This window comes from Mesitornis unicolor, unplaced genomic scaffold (genome assembly GCF_000695765.1).
Source record: "Mesitornis unicolor isolate BGI_N332 unplaced genomic scaffold, ASM69576v1 scaffold6278, whole genome shotgun sequence".
NCBI classification, from domain to species: Eukaryota; Metazoa; Chordata; class Aves; order Mesitornithiformes; family Mesitornithidae; genus Mesitornis; species Mesitornis unicolor.
The window spans coordinates 118,476-143,091 of NW_010203773.1; the positions used below are offsets into that span (position 1 = coordinate 118,476).

The 24,616-nt window shown below is 34.5% G+C and overlaps 1 protein-coding gene across 1 annotated transcript in view; it reads right to left on the minus strand.

Moving 5' to 3' along the window:
• Window positions 1-21,521, minus strand: part of KCNT2 (potassium channel, subfamily T, member 2) — a gene marked incomplete at its 5' end in the record, with an annotated part of 104,284 nt that extends 82,763 nt beyond the window's left edge. Inside the window, 7 exons of the mRNA XM_010190837.1 lie at window positions 3,101-3,195; window positions 3,783-3,866; window positions 4,356-4,430; window positions 8,721-8,780; window positions 10,633-10,681; window positions 14,121-14,220; window positions 21,442-21,521. Coding sequence (XP_010189139.1) covers window positions 3,101-3,195; window positions 3,783-3,866; window positions 4,356-4,430; window positions 8,721-8,780; window positions 10,633-10,681; window positions 14,121-14,220; window positions 21,442-21,521 — 543 coding nt within the window. The remainder of the gene's footprint in view (window positions 1-3,100; window positions 3,196-3,782; window positions 3,867-4,355; window positions 4,431-8,720; window positions 8,781-10,632; window positions 10,682-14,120; window positions 14,221-21,441) is intronic.
• Window positions 21,522-24,616: the final 3,095 nt, after the last annotated feature.

The window sequence follows — 24,616 nt, forward strand, 5'->3', positions numbered from 1 at the left end:
GTACCCATACAAAGATCAGACAAAAGTATGTTCTGATATAAATATCCTCTTACTCTGCAAACAGACAAGCTTTTGGAAAATATCTTATACTATATACTCTGCAGCAAAATTGTGCTCCAATATGCTTGTACATATCCAGCTATTTCATACTCTGTTCAGAACTACAGGTTTCTGTTATTGCACAAGGAAGTAAAGAAAGCATCTCTTTCACATCTCAGCAAAAACCTACTTTCAAATATGTTAAAAATATACCCCAAATTCTGAAAAACATATTAAGGAGCATATCTTTTAGATATGACCGAACCACTGGTAAGGAGTTATGTTTTATTTGGTTTAAACTTTCTCACAGAAATGATCATAAAAAAACTTACAAAAGGCTTCAGTCTCACTTGAATCACTAAGAAGGCACTTTTGCTGCACTTTCTCAGTGTGCCAGTCTAACTGAATTAGTGAAAAATGGAAGTAGAAAGAGAGGAGTCTTTCTGGGCTTCATACCATCTTGGACTTCTTATAAAATGGTGTAATACTCATATGAAGCTATGTGCTGCTTGTTGCTATATGCCTGATAAAAAAACATGGTTTTGAAAAGAACACTCTGTCGTAGTTATACTGACTTCAGAAATGCTGAGAACCCAATGTTCCTATTGAAGCAGAAGGCAAAAGCCAGTCTGACCACCAGGAACTAAGAAGGGCTGTGGTGTTACAATTTAATCCATACAGTGCCTGAAAGTCATTATCTTACTAACCTTAAAGGTCAGCAGTGAGGCATGGTAAGGGCAGTTATCAGTGGTGCCAAAAAGACACCATGAGAATGTCCCCATGGTACTAAACATACTCTAAGGTGAAAGCACTCTGAAACTGTAAGAACTGTATACAAGCTATTAATCTAGGTGTATTAATTTTGCGTTACTGAAGCTATAGTACTTCATGGACCAGTATCACTAAATGCAACCAAACCATGGTTATGAAAACAGGCTGGTGCTGGCTTAAAATTTTTTTGTGTGTTTTGCTCCATTACAAATACAGATAAGTCTAGTGCTGGGTTTCCTACGTGTTTTGGGAGAATACACCTGGTTACTGTTTGCTGTTGCAGAAAATACGAAACATCAGCCTCGGGAAGGCCATCCTTAGGTGGACAGATTCCAGAAATGGACTTTGCTCCTCTTTCAGCATGAAAAAGCTCATGTAAGCTGTAAAGGATGTCTCTTAAAATGAAAACTGTCTCAAATTCACCATGGATGTAACATAATCAAAGACATTAATTTAATTGATTTTGACTGTTAATAGATTATTTTTCAGATACGTTTAAAAAATATGCTGTAACATAAAATCATACATAGATGGGTAAAAAAGCATTAAAATGTCATTATGTGTGTTCACGTAAAAAACAGTAACAATTGCTTAAATAGAACTCCAGCCTTAGGCAAGCTGCAGATGCTTGAACAACTATTCCTAGTCATTCCAGAAGTATTTCATTTCCTTACTTATTGCATTGCTGGGTGTTTTCATCCTATTTAGCTTATTTTGCAGTCTAGCAGGGTCAATACTAGGTCAGCGTATAATGATCTATAATGGTCTGGTATCTGGCTGTTGAGACCAAACATGATTATTGTAGGTGAGCTTACCATTTTCTGCATGTTTTAAAAATGCCTGGTGGTAAGCATGATAATTTAATCATAGAATGGTTGGGTCAGAAGGGTTCTTACAGATCACCTAGTTCCACCCCCTCTGCCATGGGTAGGGACACCTCCCACCAGACCAGGTTGCTCAAAGCCCTGTCCAACCTGGCCTTGAACACTTCCAGGAATGAGGCATCCACAACTTCTCTGTACAACCTGTTCCAATGCCTCATGACCCTCACAGTAAAGAATTTCTTCCTAATGTCTAATCTAGCTCTGTTTAGCTGCAGCTTCTATACTTTATTCAACCAGGGATCATCACAGTGAGTTCTTAGGAAACATTCTTGTTACTAGCTTAATTCAGTGAAAACTATATACATATTTTGTTCAGCAATTCAGTAAAATACCGAAGTAGTTTATTAAAAAAGGTGAAGGCATGTTTACTCAAGAGCAGTTTGTATTGTAAAAAAAATAAAAAGCAAAATTAAAGCCAATTAAAAATATCCAAGTGTACAGTGATAGAATTTTATGCATTCTGGTTCAAGTATCGTAGTCCTTATTCATATAAAATTTCTTCTTAGAGGGCCATAATATTCAATAGACAATTTAATCTCACAAAAATTTGTTACTATTTAGAACTGGCAGCATTTGTCATTATGCGGTTGTGTGGCCATAAAACAAAGGCTAAAATCGGACCATTCATTTTTCATGGCTAGAACAAGCTCCTCTTCTTCAATAAAGGGCAGAGAGGGACAAAATTGGAAAAGGCCAGTTACACTGTTATTAACAAAACCGGTAAGCAGCACGTAAGAGTGCCTACTAGAAAAAGCAGCTAAAGAAATGAAGTAAGAGAAAATCAAATAATTGTCTCCAAAACGACAAAACTTTATCAGTCAGTGTGCTGACCCAAAGGCACCCTGTCTGGCAAAATAAATACAGGTGATTTCGCTTTTTCACACAGAATCATTCTTCTCTGTTCACTGCCCCTTTGTACACCGTCTTGCAAGACACACATTCTTCCTCTACTTTATTTTTTTCCACATACTCACTTCTCAGGCATGACTGCTAAGAAAATTCTATATGTTAAGTAATCTACTAAGCTACTTTATAACCACTATCCATTGATACAAACATAAGCATGACCATAGTGGGCAAGACCAAAGACTCATTCATGTAGTCTCCAGCCCTGGTCAACAACAGATCCCTAAGGCATAGTATATAAATGGGGCAATCAAGTGGTGTTTCCTGTGGATCTTTTCTCAGTCTCTAATAATCTGCAGCTCACGAATTTAATCAACCAAGTATGTCTATATTTAATGACCTTAACAGATTTTTTTTTCTATGCTTCCCAAACTCCTGCAAATTTAAGTTTTCAAGGTCTTGCACCTAAGTTCTTCAGAGTAACACATTTTGGTTGTTTCAACTTACAAGGAAGAAAAGCCAGCATATATTATAAAAACAAACGGGTTTGGGCCACTTACCAAGTGAAGATAAGACATAGTAACGTAGATATTAAAATGAGGACTTGGTTAAACATTGCAGACTGTGTGCGTTGGATGGCTCTGTGAAGATCATTCTGTATTAATGGAAAACAGGTGGTTTTGGGGGTTTTGAATTAATAAAGCTTGAGCTGCTTCTATAGAGGAATTATATAGTGCCCTGATAAAACACAGTCATTAGAATGCACTTAGAATTTGCTAATCTTACAGAAGGGTGCAAAAGAGCCAGCTGTGATTCTGTGACTTAACTAGTTCCTTGGTCATCCTGGCACAATTCTGATACTATTGCAAGCTGCCTTAAGGTCTGTCTGCTCATGTCTAGCCTACAAATTACAGGCTGTAAGAACCAATTAAGGCATAGCAGTTTTGTTCCCTGCAATTGTGTATGAATGGAAGAGTAGCAAAAGAACTAGTCATTCCAACTTTCCCTTATTGGCATAGTAACAATTTATACTAATTGAGATTTCACTTGATGTCTTAATTTTTTCTAATTTTGATGCAGAAAGCAGTTTAGTAATGCTTGACCATTTGTATAATCTAAATACAGATCTTGTTAGCTTCCTATTGAAGTTGGACAGTGGACTGTACTGCCAAAATCCCACTAAAGACAGTATACTAGAAAAACCAGAAACTCTAGAATAGCTATTTCCTTTGTCATACTTACAATCATATTCTCTAAAGCATGCTTCGCCAGCCAACAATTTAAAAATACAGGAATAAACAGGTTTCTTAGGATTGGCCAGAAAATCTGAAAGAAAAATTAACAAATATATTAAAAGCTTTTCTGTTCAAGAATAGCACTTTTCTATTCAAGGAGCAATGAAACACTTGAGAGAAATACTTATTATTAATTTGTTTTAAGTGTGAGGCTTTAAATAACATTTTCTTCTTCCTTTGTGATGAACTGTATGTAAGATAATTTGATAAAAAAAGGAAAATCAGTGTTCAGTGCAGACACCAGATATTCTGGATTTTTATATCTAGTTGGTTTACTTTATTGATTGAGTTGTAGTTTGAGTTAGAGGGTTTTGGTTTAGTTTGTCTCCTACTGGGGAGGAACAGGAAAGTGATCTCTATTATTACTTCATTCAAGTAGCAAACTATCTTCTTCTTGACAAATTTCTGTTCCCACAGGCACAAATTTGTCACCACATATAATTCAGATTTACTTCAATAAAAACTACTTGTGCATCTAAAAAAGTGCAATGTGTGAATGTATTAATTAAAATATATTTACCGTAATGATGAAAGGGACAGCATTAATTATTTCCAGAAGAAAGGGTATTCTCAGAATTTGTTCCCAGATATTTCCCTTCAAAGAAAAGGAAAAAATAAACACTATGTCACAGTAGGCTTACATATAGTTCTGATGAGAAATATATGTGATATTTCAATGCCACATATGGAGCCTCTCCCACTAGCTGAATTTCAGAAAGATAATTTGTCTCAGATTTAAACACATATGTCAAATGTGAATATAGAATATAGACCAGTGGCCTATTTCTCTTACTATGTATCATAATGTAACTCACAGGTAAAAATATATACTTCTGAATCTATATTTTCACTATAACTGTCCTCTGTTTCCTTACGACCACATATTTATTTCCTTTGTATGACCCAGTTAGTAAGACAGCTCAAATGAAGAATTCTAATTGCATTAACTAGTCAAATCATTCTCTCAGCTAATGAAGAGCTTCATTAAATTAAGTTTTCATATTTTCAGGGAATATTATGCTCCTGTTCTGCTGCATTTTTTGGTATCTTGCAATCATACAAAGATGTCTTGTCTCCGCTTTTTTGTATTTCAAAGGTTAGTTTACTCTTATTTTTACATGCACACTTACACACAGACAAGGAGATGATGTTCCTGTCCTAAGGAATTTATCTTTTTAATAACTCTCATTTTTCAGTGACTCTTCATACAATAACAGACTATCCTGCTGACAAATTCTTTTATCTGTAGCTATTTCTACTTCTTTTTTTTAGAAGCCTCTAAATCTTAAAAATCCTGCATTGTAATGCTTTAGCTTTTGATTGTGCCAAAGGTTTTCCTTACCTTAATGCGTATTGTCTTAGAGTGTCTAAAAACTAGAGACAAAGCCCTAGTACAGTCAACAAGTTGTAGAGACATACATGCAAACGATGAGCACCACTCAGAAGATTTTACCATCAAATCAACTGTTTTGATAACCACTGTGCACAGGCAACTGTCCTATAGTCCATTCTAACATTCCTTATGAATGAAGAGCCACTCTGTACATCCTTCTGATAGAACTTCCTGGCAAATATAAAGCAATGAAGGAATGCAAATATGTTGTATTTTCCAAAGAAAAAAATACCAGCTCATTTTCTCTTAATTTTGTTTCATTAGCCTCTGCATGTTAGTCACAGACATCTAGATATTTATTTTTATTAATTCTAATCCTACTATTAAGACATTAAATTATTAAAAAGACGAATTAAGTTAAGCTATGGAAAGACAGCACCATTCTATAGCAAGTCCTTCTTTCCTTTGCATTTATCTTCTTTTATCTTTACTTCTTATCTTCTCATTCCCAACTGTTTCAGAGAGAGAAGGAAGACAATCTAGAGTTTAATATCTGAATTAGGACTACAAGATCAAAGTTCTGTATTTCTGCCACAAACACTTCAATACATTTCATGGCTTTTTGGAACTTGATTTTCCTTACATTAAATTAGAGGTCTTCCCACATATTTCAATGAAAGTGGTACTGATCTTTTAATCTAGTTACTGCTAGCTACAAGATGGGGATAATACTACACATCTGAGCAGTAGTTGTGAATGAGTAAATGTTGGGATGAAAAGACATACATTTAAAAAAAGAATGTATGTAAAATTCAGTGACTTACTGCTTTACTAACTCTGAATATCAAGGCTCCATTTATAGGTAATGCAATAATGTAGCATATATTATGGCAATATTTACAAGAATTTACAGTACAGCATTTTCAGTTTGCTGAAATTTTTTATAATATATTAATCTTTCCTGTTAAAATAACCATCTTATATAACCACTGAAAATTAAATACGAGCTCCATAACATATAAAATCGTTATTCTGTTTTTGACTTTTCACATCTGGAAGCCATTGTAAATACAGGGCAGGGATTACTGTCTTCCATGTAATTGCAATTGGTAGGAGTTACACATACTTGAATAAACTTAAATATTTCATAAGAAATATCTTATTACATAAGATGTAAGTGACATTATGAGACTGTAAACTGGGGTTTTGTTTGCAGGAATAATAAAATAAAAAGAAAATTTTATTTTCCCAACTGACCCATTCTGAGTTTTCACTAATTTCCTCATTTTTAATGTTAAGAGCTTTCTTTTCTGAATTACATAAAGGAAAGTCACATAATTTACTTGTGCAAAATGCCTGCGTGGATGTGCTCCAGGTACTTGGTGATGCATGCAGCTGTAAGATTCTGGCTTCCATATACAGCAGTACCATGTCTTGTGCAAAAACATCTTTTGCAGTGAGAATGCATGGTACTGATAAAAGCAGCTAGGACTGTTTGTGTGCCAGTGATATAGTAAGATTGCCAGATGTCTGTGATGAGTTTTGGCAATGAAAATTTCTAATGTAGACATCTTTCAGAATTGTGGCCAATAACAAACCCTCAGGTAATGGGTTAAGCTGTGAGAATGCAGACCATAAACCATTTATTCTTGGATCCAAGTGAGCAGCAGTGTAATACAGTGTTACATTCTTTGCGTTCCTCCCCATATAAAAGCAAGAAAAAAATGCAAATTCACTGTATCCTAGTAGCATGATATACTATTATGTCCTCACTCTTCTGCATGTTGAATCGTTCGTCATATGTTATCAACTAAGTATTACAAAGGTAAATTCCTTTAAGTATTCTCTCAAATGACTGCTTTATTTATTTTACAGGTTATTTGTGAAATCCTAGCAATGTGCACACAAATGCAAACACAACCATCTTTTTCTTCGCATATTCTTCCTGACTCATTCTCTGACTTTTGCCTAAATTGTAAAAGCTTTGGAAATGTTGGCATGAAATAAGTAATCTGTCGCAGATTTACATGAACCAAGGCTCCTTCGGTCATCCTGGCTGTGCAGAAAGGCCTTAAAGTGGGCAAAACAACAGCCTTTTTGTCTTCCCGAGACTGGTGTAAAACTGGGTTAAATGACTCTATCATGATATTTCCAGATTGTAACTAAGAGGACAGGACCAGATGGAAGGAGATGTTTGAACTAGGTGGATTGACAAAGTGCATTTCAGTACTATTATTCTTCCTTACATTACTCTTACTCCCTTACAGGAAGCGGATATATAGCTATCATAAAATTGTCTCAACTTCTGTGACAGGTATATGCTGCAAATCAGCATAGTAGAGCTTTACATCCATTGCACACTAATAAGTAACTTCCCATCGGAACTGACTCGCCAATATTTCTCTCATCTTCTGTACTGACTGAAATTGATGCAGACCAGAATCGGAATAGAGAGGGATAAAATGCTGCCCAATAAGTTCCTGCTGTATTCAGGAATAGTACAAATTGCAATTGCTCATTACTGCGTTGGCACTAGATGTGTTAATTTTTGATTGTTTCTGACTATAATTGATTTGCATTTTTAACCCTCAACACCTAAATAGTATATGTTACTTAAAAGGATTAAGAAGAATAATTTTTACACAGTAGACAGTTTTCAGCCTCAGCATTACTGGGAGCTAAGGAAGACATTTATGCTGTAATCACTTGATAAGCATACTAAAGTACAGCTCTCTGACTTCAGTGGTGGCTCTGATAGCTACTGAATGTCAGTAATTAAAAAATTTAAAAAGAAAACATTACGCTCCAAGATATTTTCAGCTTTAGAAACCAAGTCTTTTCAAATTAACCTTGATAAATTATTTTAGTACTTTTCTCCTGAAGACACTAAAAATTCAGAGTACTTAAACCACACTAGGATAGCACATAACAGAATGTAATTAAGAAAATTGAATAAAAATATTAGGAAAATACAACTTTTTAAGGATAATGCAAATACAAAAATATATTGTATTCACATCAGATGTTTTCAAGGCATTTTGCAAAGATGTTCCAAAAGAATCAGAGAGATGGATAACACAAGTATCTATGTATCCATAATTAAAATTTTAAAAGTACTGTCCTGGCCTAATTTTTTGTTGTGCCTGAAACTTGAGTTATAGATACTGAGTAGCTACAGCTTTGACAGCAAGGAGGATCCTGTCCATTGCATTATGGATTGACACATAAAACTATGCACTTGAAAAACTGGGGTCCAAAAATCAAGGTCACTTTTGAGAATGTGTTTTCAAACTGAATTGTGCCAGCAGACAACAGGAAAAATGAAAATTTTGTTTCTGAATTCCACTCTTTAGATATTATTGTTTGTTCATAAATTTGGGAAACAGGAACAGGGCCACGACAATATGCTGTCCTCTACATGTGTGTTTTTCTCAACTTCCTGCTTGTACATCAGTGTGGGCACAAATGCAGGCACAGGAATTTTATATTGAAACATTTAAGTCAGTTACTTTTTGTGATGAATTATGCCTAAAAATATCTAAAAGTACTTACCTTGTAGCTTAGATAACTCAGCAGCAGAGTTTCAAAGAGACTTATTAAAGCCACAGAAACCTTAAGTGATAAAATACATGTATTAATACTGGCTTCTAAAGAATAGATGACATCAAGCATTACAATGGAAAGTAAAATACAATAAGAACAGCTTTTCCATGCATCATCTGAAACCACCATAGCTAGCAGCATTTAGCATGAAGCTTAAATATCGTTATTTTTCTGACTAAAGTACAGGCTGTAACTCGAGTCTCATTGCTCTCTTCCAAGTATAGCACTTCATAGAGCCTGCAGGGCGGCCTTTCCATGGTTTTCAGAGAGTTTCATGCACAGTCTGCCAAACTGTTTCAAGTTTTAGTTGTCTGTTCCTAAAAGGTACCAAGATCTTTTCAGAAAAGAGAGAGAGAGGAGGAAGCTGTAAGGAATGGAAGCTAGTCAATTCTTTACTTTTCTGTAAAGATTTTATAAATGTGTGGGAAAAATGAACACTTTTTTACTGTGTATAATTCAGAAAGTTGAAAACAGCAAAAAATTCTACAGATGAATCATTATTGATTTAAATATGTAAATATAACTGAGCTCAACTTATCAGCCTTCATTTAGATTACATGTAGTTAGTGTATGTATTATGTAATTGTAAAATATTTAAATAGTCAAATATCAAAATAGTGAAAGTTTATACATATCAACCACAAAACTTACTTAAATTCCTTGCATATCAAATATCTGTATTTTCATGTATATTGTGAGAATATTCTATCAAGAAGTTATACAGATTCAGCTAAGGCCTGAACTCAAACAAGCCTCGGGATTTCTAATTTTAAACTGATGTTCACTACTACTGAAAACTCAGAAGAATGCACTATTTGCACTCACATTATCATTACGTAGAATTTAAAAAGGTGCTATGAATTGGAAAAATATTAAAATATGCAATCAAAATATGATACCAGTTCCTCCAAATAAGTATTACTGTTTTATATAAACTCAGCTTGTAACTCAAAATAAAAATAAATTTTTGTATGAAACTATTGCATATATACTATTGTGAATGCATGCGCAGATACACATACATACATATAAATTGCTATGTTTATCAAATAAACTTTGAGTAAGACTGTAACTATAAACAAATACTTCTTTTAGTATTTTTTAATTAAATTGAATACAGTAATCTGAATATCTAGGTCAAAATTTATTTGAACTGTCGGTACTTTACACAAGGAATTAAAAGCTATTTTCATCAAAGGATTCTTCCTTTGTAAAATGTCTTACATAGAGGTACAAACCTTCATAATGGCATTGCACTAAGCATGGTGCAAGAATATAACGGTATAACCATTCTGGAAACTTAAGGAATTCTTAGTAGAAAAACATATTTCACAGGGAGAATTGCCACTGCACTGTCCATGAGTAAAAAATTGTTCCTAAAACGAGCAGAACACTGAGGACTGAACCACAAACTTCAAAAGATCTCTAAGTCCCACAAAGCACTGATGTAGTGACTCTTATAGCATACTCCTCTAAACATGCAGGCTTCTATAATAAGAAATAACTCTAGCTTTCTAGTATATTGAACAAGAAAGCCCATGAAGCATGTCAAACGTTAGTCATAAGCACTTATGAAATTTCAACTCATTATTAGAGCAAATAGTGACTACTTGACTCAACAGAGCTTATTAATTCTAAGTAAAAAGGCTATCTAATTCTAAAATATTTTGTTATAAGCTTTAATACTCAGCTCAGATCAGCTTATCTTTACCTTATCCTTTGGTTATACCTGGTCATCAAGTAGATTTCTTTTCTTAATATCAACTTTTCCAAGTATTCTTTAACATCACTAAAATGCTATAAATCAATATTGTCTGCAGTTATTAAATGGAAGTAGATAAATTGGCCATTTACATATTACCTGTAATCCCCATAAAGGCAAGCTTCGATTCACCCAAATAATAGGAGACCTGTTCATTAAAATAAGAAAATAATTATGAAATTAATCAAAATCTGGTTAGTGTTTTGAACAAAATCAAGAGAAGAAAAAACAACATGTGAATGGAAATAAGAACAGCCTTATTTTTTAAAAAAAATTGTCAGTAATAAAAAATTTAAATCAGTAGTTGTCTACTGAGTATTGATGTTGCATTTATTTCTAATCTAGAGCAAATAATCGAGTAATCCAACACCCAGTGACACCAAAATCTTTTATTGGCTTCAGTGGCTGCTAGTTCATCCCCTGTGATTCCAGAAAGAATAAATCAATTTGAGCTTTTGATTCTAGGTATGCAGAGGAATAATTATTTGGGGTAGGAAGGAGAAACTTCAAAATTCTTTTATGTGAACTTTTTGATCTCCATGTAATGATATAAATGGTATCTAACTCATAGGGGCTGTCATATCTTGGAAAAAATCTTATGTTGTCTTCAACACTTTATACAGTACTACTGGAATCTGGCACACTCAATGGCACAGTAGTTTACTGTTAGTCATTAACTGCTAGTCATAATTGTTTCTTAAATAAGGCCATCCATTTTTTTCAGCAAGATATAAGCATTGATGGAATTCAGATCTTACAAAAGCATCTAATCCAGCAGTTCACTTATGCAATCAGAAAAACAATTAAAACATTAAAGGCAGTTTTGAATATTCAGGAACACAGAAGCAATTGCTGGAGAGTTATGGAAACACCACTATTATATGTTAAAATGTCACCATTCCAGATGGAAATAGATTTGTTTTTCTGTTTCCCTCCCCTTTCCACCATTTTGTGGACTTTTGGTTTGCTTTTTTAAATTAGAAACTCACCAATCAATCGTTCCAGGTGTGTAGTTTTGATTGGAACAACTCCTGTTTAAATCCTTACTGATAGTTGTCATTTCACCCATGCAAAGTCCATTTTCATTAGCAGATGTATATGGGAACACAATCATAAAAATATATGGGAGGAAAGGGATATTAATTACATTTTTAAGTGTTCTACAAAATGCATGCAATAGTTTGAAACCCTAAGCAAGGTATATAGGCATTTTAAAAAGTAAAATAACTTTTAGAAAGTTCTGTATGTGTTCTGTATCTGTAGATAAAGGACTGTGAAGCATTTCAGGATACATTTTTTAAACATTTAATTTCAAACATATTTCGATTTAAAAATGAAAACACTGAAATTATACTTTCAAAAGCTGAACTAATTACACAATATCAAGAGATACTAGAAATTCTATCACATGGATAGGCTGGGATAGAAAGAGCACATGTACCTGTCATACTGTCAACAGAAAAGATTGCATCAAACTACACTTTATATCTTCTTGTAAGGATGTGAGGAAAGATGGACATTCATGCAGCAGTACTTCAAGTAAGAAATTGGTGACATCTATGTAAAAATATAGCTGCTATGTACACATGATGTTATCTTGCCTTGAATTGCTGGCACAAATCCTCCCTTCAAATGGTCATGTAAGGATGTGGAATATATATTTGTGTAAATGATGAAAAAATATCCTTGTTTATCCTTGGCCAGCAAGGTCAGTGGAAAAGGCTTTGCAGACAAGATTAGTAATAGCTGTGTCGTTACTGACTGGGAGTGGAACAGGTGCTAAATGGTATCCATTAATAAGGATGCTTTATGTGTTAAGCTCTTCCCTGTACACCTGCTGTGCCTGAAAGAGTAATGAAAGATACTAACTAGTGCAGACATTTCTGAAAAACAGGAAATACAACTGCAGGGGGACCCTGTCATGAAAAGCACTCTTCCGAGAATTGTCACTTTAAAAACAACCAGGTGATAATGTTTTCTGTGGTCATGCTGTCAGCACACTGAGTAGTTTCTTTCATCAGGCTATGACACAGTATATAGAAAGGATTTTTTTTTCCTAACACTGCATTTGTGAGAATGCATTATGGCAGTAGTTTAGGTAACAAGTCCTCGAGATCTCTATAGGCAAAGCCATTTATATTAATGGGGTACCACTGGGGCACAGGGATGGTTTGTCAGGCACAGCTTCTAAGACTGCGATCTTAGTGAGCATGCAGAAGTGACGTACCTGAAACTTGTCAGCCACACAAATGCTATACAGAGACAGAACAACTAACCTGTCTCTTAACAGACTAACTAGTCTCTTAAATGTACCACAACACAATATAAGTGAATAATATATATGGAAAAGACAAACACACTCTCTGGCTGGTGAATTGTTAAACATTTAAATTGAAGGAACAAACAAGTCATGGGGATAAACATGCCTGGGAAATTAAGCAATCTGAAAGACGCAGAAAAATCTTCACATATGAATACAAAAGTATTGATGTATACCTATGGCATAAGTGCTGAAGTTCTAACCTGTTCTGCATACCCAGACATAACCTTGCAGTGTAATACGCTCATTTGGGCTCACTAGAGTTCTCATAACAAAACAGTATCAGCAGCTTTTTCAAAACCAAAAGTGTCATTAGCTGTAAAATTTCAAGTCCCTGAGTTGCTGTGCTACTATGCCTAAATTTCTGAGGACAGATTTTCTCTTCTTCATCCCTCGTAAAGGTATTAGTATTTTAATCTATGCTTTGCTTCCTTCATCATTTAAGGCCAACAGAATCACATCAACTGAACGCAAGTGAGATAATAAAATGTGTAAATAGTAACATTTGGAATTTAAAAGATTCAATATATCCAGTATACAAATACAGTTGAAGTACAAGATTAAATAAATCATAAATATAATTTCTTGTACAATTGGTGGTTGACTGTATAACAGATGAAGGAAAAAAAAAGGAGCAGAGTACACAATGACCTATATAGAATACCATACTGACAATTTTAGGTGCTCAAAATCATGGATTATGACCATAGACCATTGTGACTATAGAATGTGCTTTTGGTCTCCCTCTCTTTTAAGTGTTTAGAGAAAATGGAGGGCTCGAAAATTATCATCAATACCATCTGCATGAAAGTTCCATTTCATGTATTTTTCTGTTTGTTTCCCGGATCTGGGGTTTTAAGTAAAATCATAGCTAAAATTACTTAAGTAAAATCCTAAAATTATTGTTGCATAAACTGGCAACCAGGTATTTGCAATTTTTATAAACATAAGTATGATACATATAAATGTTATGTAATAATACAACCAAAATATATAAGTTTGCACAACTATATCTGAGGCACAGCATCTGAGCAAATAACCAGGACTATTTTAGCAGTAAACTGAAAAAAGAATAGTATTGTTTTGGTTTTTATTTCTATTCAAGATGTAAGACTAGCTTTATAATTCTGACAAAATATCTTTGAGATATAAAACTAAATCCTTGTTGACAAAATAGCAAACATTTGTTCATTAAATTAATTTATTTCTTCTAAGTTAAACAATGCTTTGAGAGTAGAAATAACAACCAATAAAATCCCCATATTACCATCCAAGTCCTTGTGTAGGATCATCCAGGAGCACACGAATTATGTATAAGAAACAGCTTAGTAGCTTGAGAGAAAAATTGAATAATCGTATTCTCAGACCTATTTTAAAAAGAAAAGAAAATGCAAAAATAAATTTTTGCAAAAGTAAAGGTTCTTTACAGTTTCAACTACTCTTAAGGTAAAAGTGAAAGGAACTAGAATAGCCATGCTGCAACAGAACAAAGGTCAATTTAGCCAGCAACCTGTCCCTGATATGGGCAACTAGCATATCCTTCAGAAGAGCATAAGAATAAGCCTAACAATTAAATACAAACATAATACAGCTTTCCAGCTTCCAGAAATCTCTGGGTTAAGACTCAGTCTGTTTTAATGTAAAAAAATACTCAGACATTTGTTTGGAAGCTTTTCTATGCTATTCCTCTTTCCTGATAACATTCTTGGGGTCTTTTGCTTTTACAAGCCTATCTTATTGAAAGGGGAACCAGAACTGATATCTGAGATGCAAGATAGAGCAACATGAAAAAGACATACTTCTAACCATAGGCAGAGGCAATGTTTTTAAGTATTAGCAGCTGACAATGGCAAGTTTTTAGGTATTAGTAGTTGAAAGTCTGCATAAAGTAGCTTCTTATAGAGAATATGTTAATGCTGTCCCAACTTATAAAATATCAAGCTGTAGTTATTTAATGTTGAAATTGCATAATTATGCATCCAATAATCGGGACATTTGAAAGTCATGCTGAATGCACAACTGAACTGAATCACCAACTTGTTCTATAGACCATGTGAATATTGAAATCTAGTTGAAAGGATATATCACTAACATAAAATATTACAGTATTTCCCACAAACATAGGTCTACTGCACAAAGACAGAATACCTTCAAAAGGATCCACATGGACACCTTCTTCTACCATGAGCAATTTATTTCAGTGCTAATTGAAGCCATCATCTATTACAGTGGAACTTAAATGTATTTTAATGAGATTTTGCAGTCATTAGAGGATTAGAGTTTAAATTCTCAGTCTTGTTATTAAATTCAATAGTTGTAAAATCTTGCTAGTAAACATTTGTATCTAACTCTTGGTTGTAATGTTTTGTTCACTAATTAAGGTAAAACTGTCAGTTGACTAAGTGGAGGAGGTTACTTTAAGCATTAATTTTTTTCAGTCTTGTGAACTTAGAGTCCAGTTCTGCATGGGTGAACCCTTCTGTCCAAAGCAGAATACCATTGACTGAGTCTTGCACAGATGTGACTTCTTTTGCACTTAGTCATAGTAAAGATAATATCTTTTATTGTTGTGTTGTAAATACATTATCAGGTCTGCTGAACTCAATGTAATTCTGTGGTTTAAGAATTACAGCCTCATTGCACATACCCAAAGCTGTATGCATACGTTCCCTTTTATGGAAAAAAAATCATAGCTATCTTACACTAATATTACATACTTTTTGACTTTACTCAAACCTAAGTTCAAAATTAACACCTTGCAGGTAAAAATGATAAATCACCTTTTATATTTACTAGGTCCCCTCCCATTGAAACGCAATCTACAGCCAACACAGAAAAAGAGATTCTTGAATTTTCTACCATGCAATTTCTGAAAGAAATCTTAAGGTTTATTACACAATACTGGTTATTTCTTCTAACTGTGAAGTTGCAGCTATCACATGAGAACTGGGTGGTGTTTTACAGCATCTTGTCACCTGCAAACTAAGTGTTAAAATCCTGTGGTCCCCGCAGCTGTTATTGGCAGTTAGGTTTCTGAGCATTAATCTAATGATTCCTGAAAATCAAGAGTAATTAGCCACAGACTATTTATTCCCTAACATTAGTGAGGGGGCTTGAAGTAGTAAATAGATAGAGAAACTATAGGAGAGTGTGTTTTTATGCTATTATTTGGCTAGGAAGAACCCTAGTACTTTTCTTGGTCAATGCTATGGGGTTTTTTGCAGCTTTTTTGAACTGTTGAAGAGAATATGAATTGTTTGTCTGTACTAAGCCTTTTGTAGAAGTCTCCTGCAGTATGAATGGTTGCCATAACAACTAGGCTATTACAACCAGAAGAGCAGATAATGTTAAAAAAGACAACCAACCAAACAAAAATCTTCCAAAAACCACCATCTAACCCCAAACAAAGAAAAAATGTCCACTAGGATTTCTTTTCCTTACCAATTTTGTGTTGTTTAATTTACCTAGACAAGTACAAAACTCTATTGTTTTTCTTCTGTTTTTTAGCTCTGTAAATGTTAATCTTGGTGTGAAATACTTTTTTTTCTTCATTGATAATGGCCTGGTTTCTAACCATAATTTGAAATTATATGCTAGTTTAAATGTCAAAAGAAAATGGTGCTTTTCTGATTAAAAACTACATCAATACAAGAGACTTGTGCCTGAGTGCTGCCTTAAACTATTAACTTCCAACTCTCAAATCTTATTTCTGAAATATCTAGAACTACTTAAGTATTCAAATACATATCATAGACTGGGTTACATATGAAGTAAGGCAATAGGACAGGTTGTGTACCATATGTGATTGGGTCAGTTATTTCAACATAAACATGGGAGAACAGACTTCGAGTCTATCCTGTTTCAGAAGGTCACCTCTCCTAGTTCTGTATGCCTCAGCCTTTAGAAATAGGATGTGCTGTCAGAGAGAGCATATTTAGTCACTCTTGCTAAAGCTTTAATAGTTAATGTAGGACTACTACATAAGTATTCTCTCTGGTTGAAAACTGTAGCCTCATAGTTGGAGATGTCACCTGTGAGCTGGAAGACATGCATTTATTCCACTATTAGGGAGATCTAGAATTTCAAATATGGGAAGGAAAGGATAGTCACTAGAGAAGGCATTTAAAATAGGTTTTAATTTATTACTCTATTACAAAGAAAGCATTTCGTATTTCTGCTTGCTAGTTGACTATTTCTGTCCTCTATTTTACATGCTGTAAAATGATCAACATGGTCTGCTTGACTTAATTTCTTTTATTCCATTTGCAGCCAGATTGTTCAAGTAGCAGGGTCATCTGCACAGACTATCTCTGTTTTGACACTGGTGCCTGAAACTTGTATTCAGCTACATCAATCATACACTGTTATACAGTTAAGTATTGTCTAATGAGATTGTAATTTCACTGTGTTCATGTAACCATAGTGTTACATCCTTTGTCTTCTTTAAAAGAAGAAATTTATAATAACAGTTCACAGAATCACAGAATCACAGAACGTTAGGGATTGGAAGGGACCTCAAAAGATCATCTAGTCCAGTCCCCCTGCCAGAGCAGGAACACCTAGATGAGGTTGCACAGGAAGGCGTCCAGGCGGGTTTTGAATGTCTCCAGAGAAGGAGACTCCACAAGCTCTCTGGGCAGCCTGGTCCAGTGCTCTGTCACCCTCACTGAGAAGAAGTTTCTTCTCAAATTTAAGTGGAACCTCCTGTGTTCCAGCTTGTGCCCATTATCCCTTGTCCTATCATTGTTTGTCACCGAGAAGAGCCTGGCTCCATCCTCGTGACACTCACCCTTTAAATATTTATAAACATGAACGTTGTTTTTGTGAAATAAATATAACTACCTTAAAAGTTAAAGTTTCCTTCACAGTTTGGACAAGGATTTGCTACTTTTAAGTACAGAGTAAAATATTATAGTTCACCAGTACTGTGGTGAATACAGAATAGTATTCTATAGAAAATAGAATATTTTCTATATTCAATATTCTATAGTATTCTATAGAAAATTAATATAAATTCTGAAGTTGACTGGTCTAATTGACAAAACCATGAAATATTACACTCTGATGTGTTAAATACACTTCTTAAGCATTAGGGAAAACTGGTGAACATGAAGTTTGATTTAGCTATACACTCTGATATACTTGCTGATAGTACTGACAATTATTTTCCTCAGTGATAGCAATTACATCTTTAGTACGTGAAGGAAGGTTTTTAGTGCTCTCACTGAACATCAACTAAGATCTAAAGTGCAATATATTTATCAACTCCGTGATATGTCTGGCCAACAGAATCCTCCAATTTCAACAGAGGATTCAATGAGTACATGGGGTACTATCTCGGCATCAGGTTTTTGGAGATTGTATTTTAGAGGATTCTGGTTGTGAGTATCTGGACAAGAACCAAGATCTGCATAACCAGAAGGAGTGTTTGACTGAACTTACTAATTCTGTACACTTTGGTTTGGGGATTTTTTTTTGCCCATTCAGTACAATTATAATTTTGTTGTACTTCCTGTTTTGTTTTTTTTCTCCTGAAATTGCCTTATTTAATGTCTAATTGTTGTTTAAACCTCTTGTATCATGAGAACCAGTAGCAGTGCTTGGGTAACCAGGGGGATTCTAGTGGAAGTGGCATGTCCATGCTATGTGTTGCTGTAAGTACAGTAAGCACCCTCACTCTCCAACTTACTTTCTGTGAACTGGCTGCATAATTCAACAGTAGAAAAAAAATTCCTTATCTCTTAGGAGTTTTCTTAGGAGCCCTCCCCTGAGGACCTGTCAGGAAAAGAAGGTGCCTACAATGACAGCATCTTTACTAGCTGTCTACAGGAGGAAATCACTACCACGTTTTCATTTCTTAATCAAAACCACAGTATGCTTCCACAAAACATACCTCAGCTCTGTATGGCACCACTGTAAAGGAGAATTCATCAGAATCTAGATTCTTTTAGCAATCATCAAGGAAGGCAAGCAGGAAAATTCTTGTGCTATTAGTCTTCAGCATGATCCCATCTCCAATAGGATGAATTAACAGTTGCATCCCACTCTCTTGCATATTTCAAATAAACTTCCACATTATTCCTCTCCTCTGGACCCCTACATCACACTTACCCAATCACAACATAATAGAGATGTCCCAGTACAGTAACTTATGACAATACACTTAGCCAGAAGGGTATGCACTTGGCAAAGGAATGGCTATGAATTCTTACTAGTTAATTAACTTCTGGTTTAATTTTTGGGCTGATGATCATAAATGTATCTAGTTTTAGATGTACAGAGCCTGCAGTTATACCATCAAAATATGTACCTGTATTTATGTATTTTTTAATCTTGTTAAGATCTAAGTAAGGAAAAAAAAATCTTTCACTTACCTCAAGCAAGAAGGTACTATTCAAAACCTTCCTGTCTTATCAGTGAAAAGTGAATTACAGTGATTCAGGTCATAAATTTATAGATGTGTAAGTAAACAAGAGTGCATCAGATCTCTCTTTTGTGGACTAGATTAGGAATAAAAAGGCTATTTATTGCTTACAGCTTTCCAGACTGCCTTTCTAGCCAAGAGTAATACTCTTTCCTAGTTTAGGGGGCTTTTTCTGGTTTGTCTCTTACTCCATTACACACTGTATCAACAATATCAGATGTCAAAGACTATAAAGATACAAAATATTTAAAAAGACATGTAAAGTCACAGGGAGAAAAGTAGAAGAGAACTAAAACCATTTGAGAAGTTGTAGTGCAATTAATTACATTTAATATGGAAATATAGTTAAAATCATTTGTCTATAACAAGACTCAGAATTGTTGAGGTTGGAAGAGACCCCTAGAGGTAATTTTGTCCAACCCCCACAGCACAAGTAGGGCCACCTAGAGCTGGTTGCCCAAGACCATGTCTAGGCAGTTTTTTAATCTCTCTATGGAGGGAGACTCGTCAACCTACAAACCAAATTGTATGAGCAAAAAAATCATTCTTTGCAACACTGTTAGATTCACAAACATAAAATGGAGTATTAAATTGTTCATCCTACATCTCCTTTCTTTGTTCTATGCATACTAAGGTTTTGTACGCATTCTTTTCATATTGGCCAAAATGCAATAAGAGAGCTCTGAAGAGCGCTAATACAGAACTAGAAACTGATTTCAAATAAAAATCTTCATTAGAAAGTAAATTTATCAACCAAATCTAGTTAAATGTGTAATAATGTGAAAAAACCTATGTCCCAGCTGAAGTTTAGAAGAGAAGACAGATACTCTGAAGGCTATCTACATCATTTACTACCAGAGGTAGTCCTCTCCTTTTTATGCTATTTAGGCACCTGAATTAAGATTACTTTCCCCCTGCGTGTCTATGTGACTGTAATAAATAAAGCTTTCCCCATGGATGAACATCCAGAAGCTTTGTTAAACCTGATTCTCCAGCTGAAAATGGGCAAATAATCCCAAAGCTCAATTTGAAAATATCAGTTATTCACAGTACAGTGACTCTTTTTTTTTTGCTTAGGGGAATATTTTGCCTATTACACTTTGAAAGTTAGAGAAGCTTAACCAATAAAAAGATAATATTCTGTGATGTAGAACTAGTATTTACTTAATACTTCCTCTTACAGATGGAAGACTTTATGGTCTGTCTTATTTTTAAAAATTTGATCTTGTCTCCTAAATTTTATTTGTCTGTGTTTTTTTTAGACTGGGACACTGAAAAAGTAAAGCTCTCTTCTCCTTTTTGTCATTTCCCAGACACAAAGCCATGGAACAATCTTAACTGTATTAAAGGCCAAAATGTAGTCTTTCTATTCTAAAAGCTTTATGTATAAAGCTATTGTAATTTTAGTTCTTTAAAGGTGTACGGAAAATGGAGGTAAATTCAATCCTGTCACACAGGAAAACTGAGGTCAGTTACTGCTCTTCTCAGCTATGGACTCCACTGGTCTAATCAAGATTTGATAACACACTATGTTTCCATCCCCTTGGACCAGCTGCATGGATGTATATAAAAAGAATATCTTAGTTCCTCCACATTATTCTCTTCTATGATGGCCAATGAATTTAAGTGCATATGTCAATGAAGATATTGTTAAATCAGACTAGACAAGGACTACATTTCTGAGGTACCACATTCAGGAGAAGGAGTATGTCCTTCTCATTAGTTTCCTTTCCAAATTGCTTTTTTTTGTATGCATCAAGTTAGAAATTTTTTTTAGGAATACTTAATAAAATTGAACACTTCAAGAAGTTAGGTACTTCCGCAGCCTTTTTCCTCCAGCATGTTAGAGGCTCTCTGCTTTCCTGGACATAAGGTCATGACTTGTCAATGAGCATTGCAATGTTAGATCTATGCAAATTAGTCAACTTGATCACAATACAGAAATAAAATCACATCACTAAGTATTTGATCCTACAAATTAAGTACTTTTTAAAAGTTTAAATAATACTTTTGAAATAATTTTGGATATTATGTAAAAGTGACTCTATGGTGTAAAATTTTAGCTCAAGAAAATTAATGATAGCTTTGCTGTTGCCTTCAATTAAATTGAATTCTACTCAAAGTATCACAATAATGCTTAACAGAAATTAATCCAACTGCTTACTTGATCTTTGGTTTTTGATGAAGAAGAGCTTTAGTCTCTCTTTAAATGTATTTTCATTCATATAGAATTCAACTTGCACCCTGAAATATAAAAGGAAATATTAGAATTGAATATGAAAGATACTTTTTTTTCAAATAAGTTACCCTAATCATCAGTTCTTTATATATATGTATATGGAGGAACATATATAGAGTGTTCAGCCAAAAGCTTACTTGGATTTGAATGACTAATGTCAAAAGATTAAAAAATGAAACAAAATTTTAAAACTCCAACAAACCAAAAAACTCACTCAGTTTAACCCCTGTATATGCAGAATAATTTTCATGCTGCTTGGACACTCTGCACAGCAAAATCAGAAGTTTCTATGTTTTTAGTATTTTCATTGGATGACTATTCTCATATCTGCACCTTTGTAAGGAAGATTTCCTTGATGTACAGGTTAAACTTTCCATTTCAGTTTAACTCCCTTATTCTAAAATTGACATTTCAATGATTCTTTTCTATCTTGTTCATATCTTTGATAAGCATTCATGTCTCAGTTAAGCATTCACTTGTTAGTGTTCATGCAACAACCAGCCACTCACTCTGAACTTCGTTTTTATGAAATACTGAGGCCTGAAAGCAAAATTATACTGCAATCATACAATATTGTCCTCTGGTTTTTAAACTAAGAGTAGCTGCAACTGCATATTTCAAAGAGCTTGGGCCAGGAGGAATGTCCTAGAAACTGCCAGCAAACTAGAGGGAAAGCCCTTTAGGTGAAGAGCAACTTGTTTCTAGGTTTTTATTGAGACTAAATGTTGTGCCGTTCAAGTCTGCTGAACAAGTTGGTGTCATTAACAGAAGTATAATTTAGATAGTTGGTAACCTTAAGGCAAGTTAAGAAAGCATGTGCAGGGGTTAATTAGTAGGTTAGCAGGTTTGTGGGGGCCTGAGCTCTGCTATTTTTTTCTGCACATTTAGCAGGAAATTAGTTTTAGTGGGAAACATTTACTGTGATTTGGCAGCTGCCACATGGTAAGTGCATATACTTAATCTTCAAGGACATATTTCAGTAGGTAAACAAAGTGGCATAAGCTATCGAAGTAAGGGATGTTATTTAAAAAGAACACAGTATCAGTGATCTTTTTTAGACATTTTAAACTAATCTCTTAGATTTTTTGGTAAGAAAATTACCATAGTCACTTTCCATGAAAGAACAATATGGTAACAGTAAGCCATGAGTTAATGATACTGAGGAAAGAGGATGTGGGAGCTAATCATCCTCCTATCACTACCATTATGAACTGCTCTGATAGCCTTGTAACAGCTGTCTACTTCTCTTTCCTTAGCAACATGTGCTCGCAGCAGACTGGGATTCCACAGAGCAGCAGTTTCCATGGCAAAATGGATTACGAATGCTGCTAACACCACTTTTGTCACTCAACTCCTCTTTCTCCTTCCCCTGACTTTTTTAAACTTAAGTAAAAACAATATCAGCCTTCTACATTTGCAGGAAATACTTTATCATTTATCTATAATCTATGTACACTTTTGTGATACTCTGGCTACCAGAGAATATTTAACTTTTTCTTAAAAGTTATGACTTACTAAGTAAAGATAAGAATGAATGGCTGAAGGAGCCACTGACGGGGATAAGGGAAGAAACTCACAGATACTGCTCCTTCCCAGTACTCTGCTTTTTAATTCTAGGGAGAACACTCATCCTACTTGAACCTTTGTTATAATATTTTAATTATTAAAATTTTACCTCAAGTATTTGCTCGTTTCTATCTTTTTCCCCACTATGAAGTATAACCCAGAAAAGGAGTATTTTGGAATGTAACACAAATAAATTCAATAATAAATTTGAATATTAAGATCATTTAGTAGTACCAGTAGTAGTAGTGAAGGGTTCAAACAAGTTTTTCCAGACTTAAGTACAAGTTAGTAAAGATGCTTCAAATCAGTGAGTGAAACTCATTGCTACATACTTATATAAAAATTGATTATTCTATTGTAGAATAAATCATAGAATCATAGAATGTATTGGGTTGGAAGGGACCTTTAAAGATCATCTAGTCCAACCCCTCTGCAGTAAGCAGAGATGTTGTTACCAGATCAGGTTGCTCAGAGCCCCATCAAGCCTGACCTTGAATATCTCCAGAGATGGGGCCTCCACCACCTCTCTGGACAAGCTGTTCCAATGATCTACCACCCTCATACTGAAGAATTTTTTCCTAATATCCAACCTAAATCTACCCTTTTCTAGTTTAAAATCATTACCCCAATTGCTACATGCCCTTGTGAACAGTTCTTCCCTAGCTTTCTTACAGGCACCTTTCAAGTATTGAAAGATGGCTATTATCTCCTCCTGGATGATATTTGATTCCAAGCAAATGGTTTTGATGAAATGGCATATATGCAGTACCAGGTGATAGTATGTTTATGCAGATCATCTGGCCTATGGAATAGGTTTGGTTTTATTCTATATTTCTAGTGTAAGTAATTTAAAAGTGTAGTTTAAACAATTTTTACTTGTCTTTTTTACCTTCATGTAAAAGACAGTTGTAGTTCAGTTCACCCTGACCAAAAGAAAATCAAGCTGAAGGATGAAAACACTATTCATCGAGGATGGTTACTGAGACAGAAATGTTTGATGAACATAAGGATGGTGTACATTCAGTCAGTTAATAGATTCTGACTTGTTCTGTGTACGTGGTAAGCATTGAATATTCCATGAAAAGCTGCTTTTAGAAGTTAAAGAACAGGTCACGCTTTACTGACTCTTGCTTCAGCTTTATTGAAAATGCATGGATACGTGGCTGATATACCTGGGGCAAAAACAATATAAGCTACGTGATTTTCTTGAAAATACAGTGCAGGATTGTATTAACCTTCTTTTTAATATGAAATACCATTAATAGTGGTCTTCCCTAGTTTAAACTCAAACAACAGTGATCTCAGTGGAATCTTTCAAACTGTAAGAAGCATCTTGAAGTACCCAAAGTACAAATATACAGTGCACTCTTCTAATTCAGTCAAGATTATATTTGAGTAGTACATTGTAATGTACTATAAAGTATAGCAGGAAAATACTAATCCATGCCAAGGACACTAGTGCAAAGCACTTATTCTCATGACTGTAAAACACTGGGACCATTCTGTCTGCACACAGGTTACTTAACTAATTTTG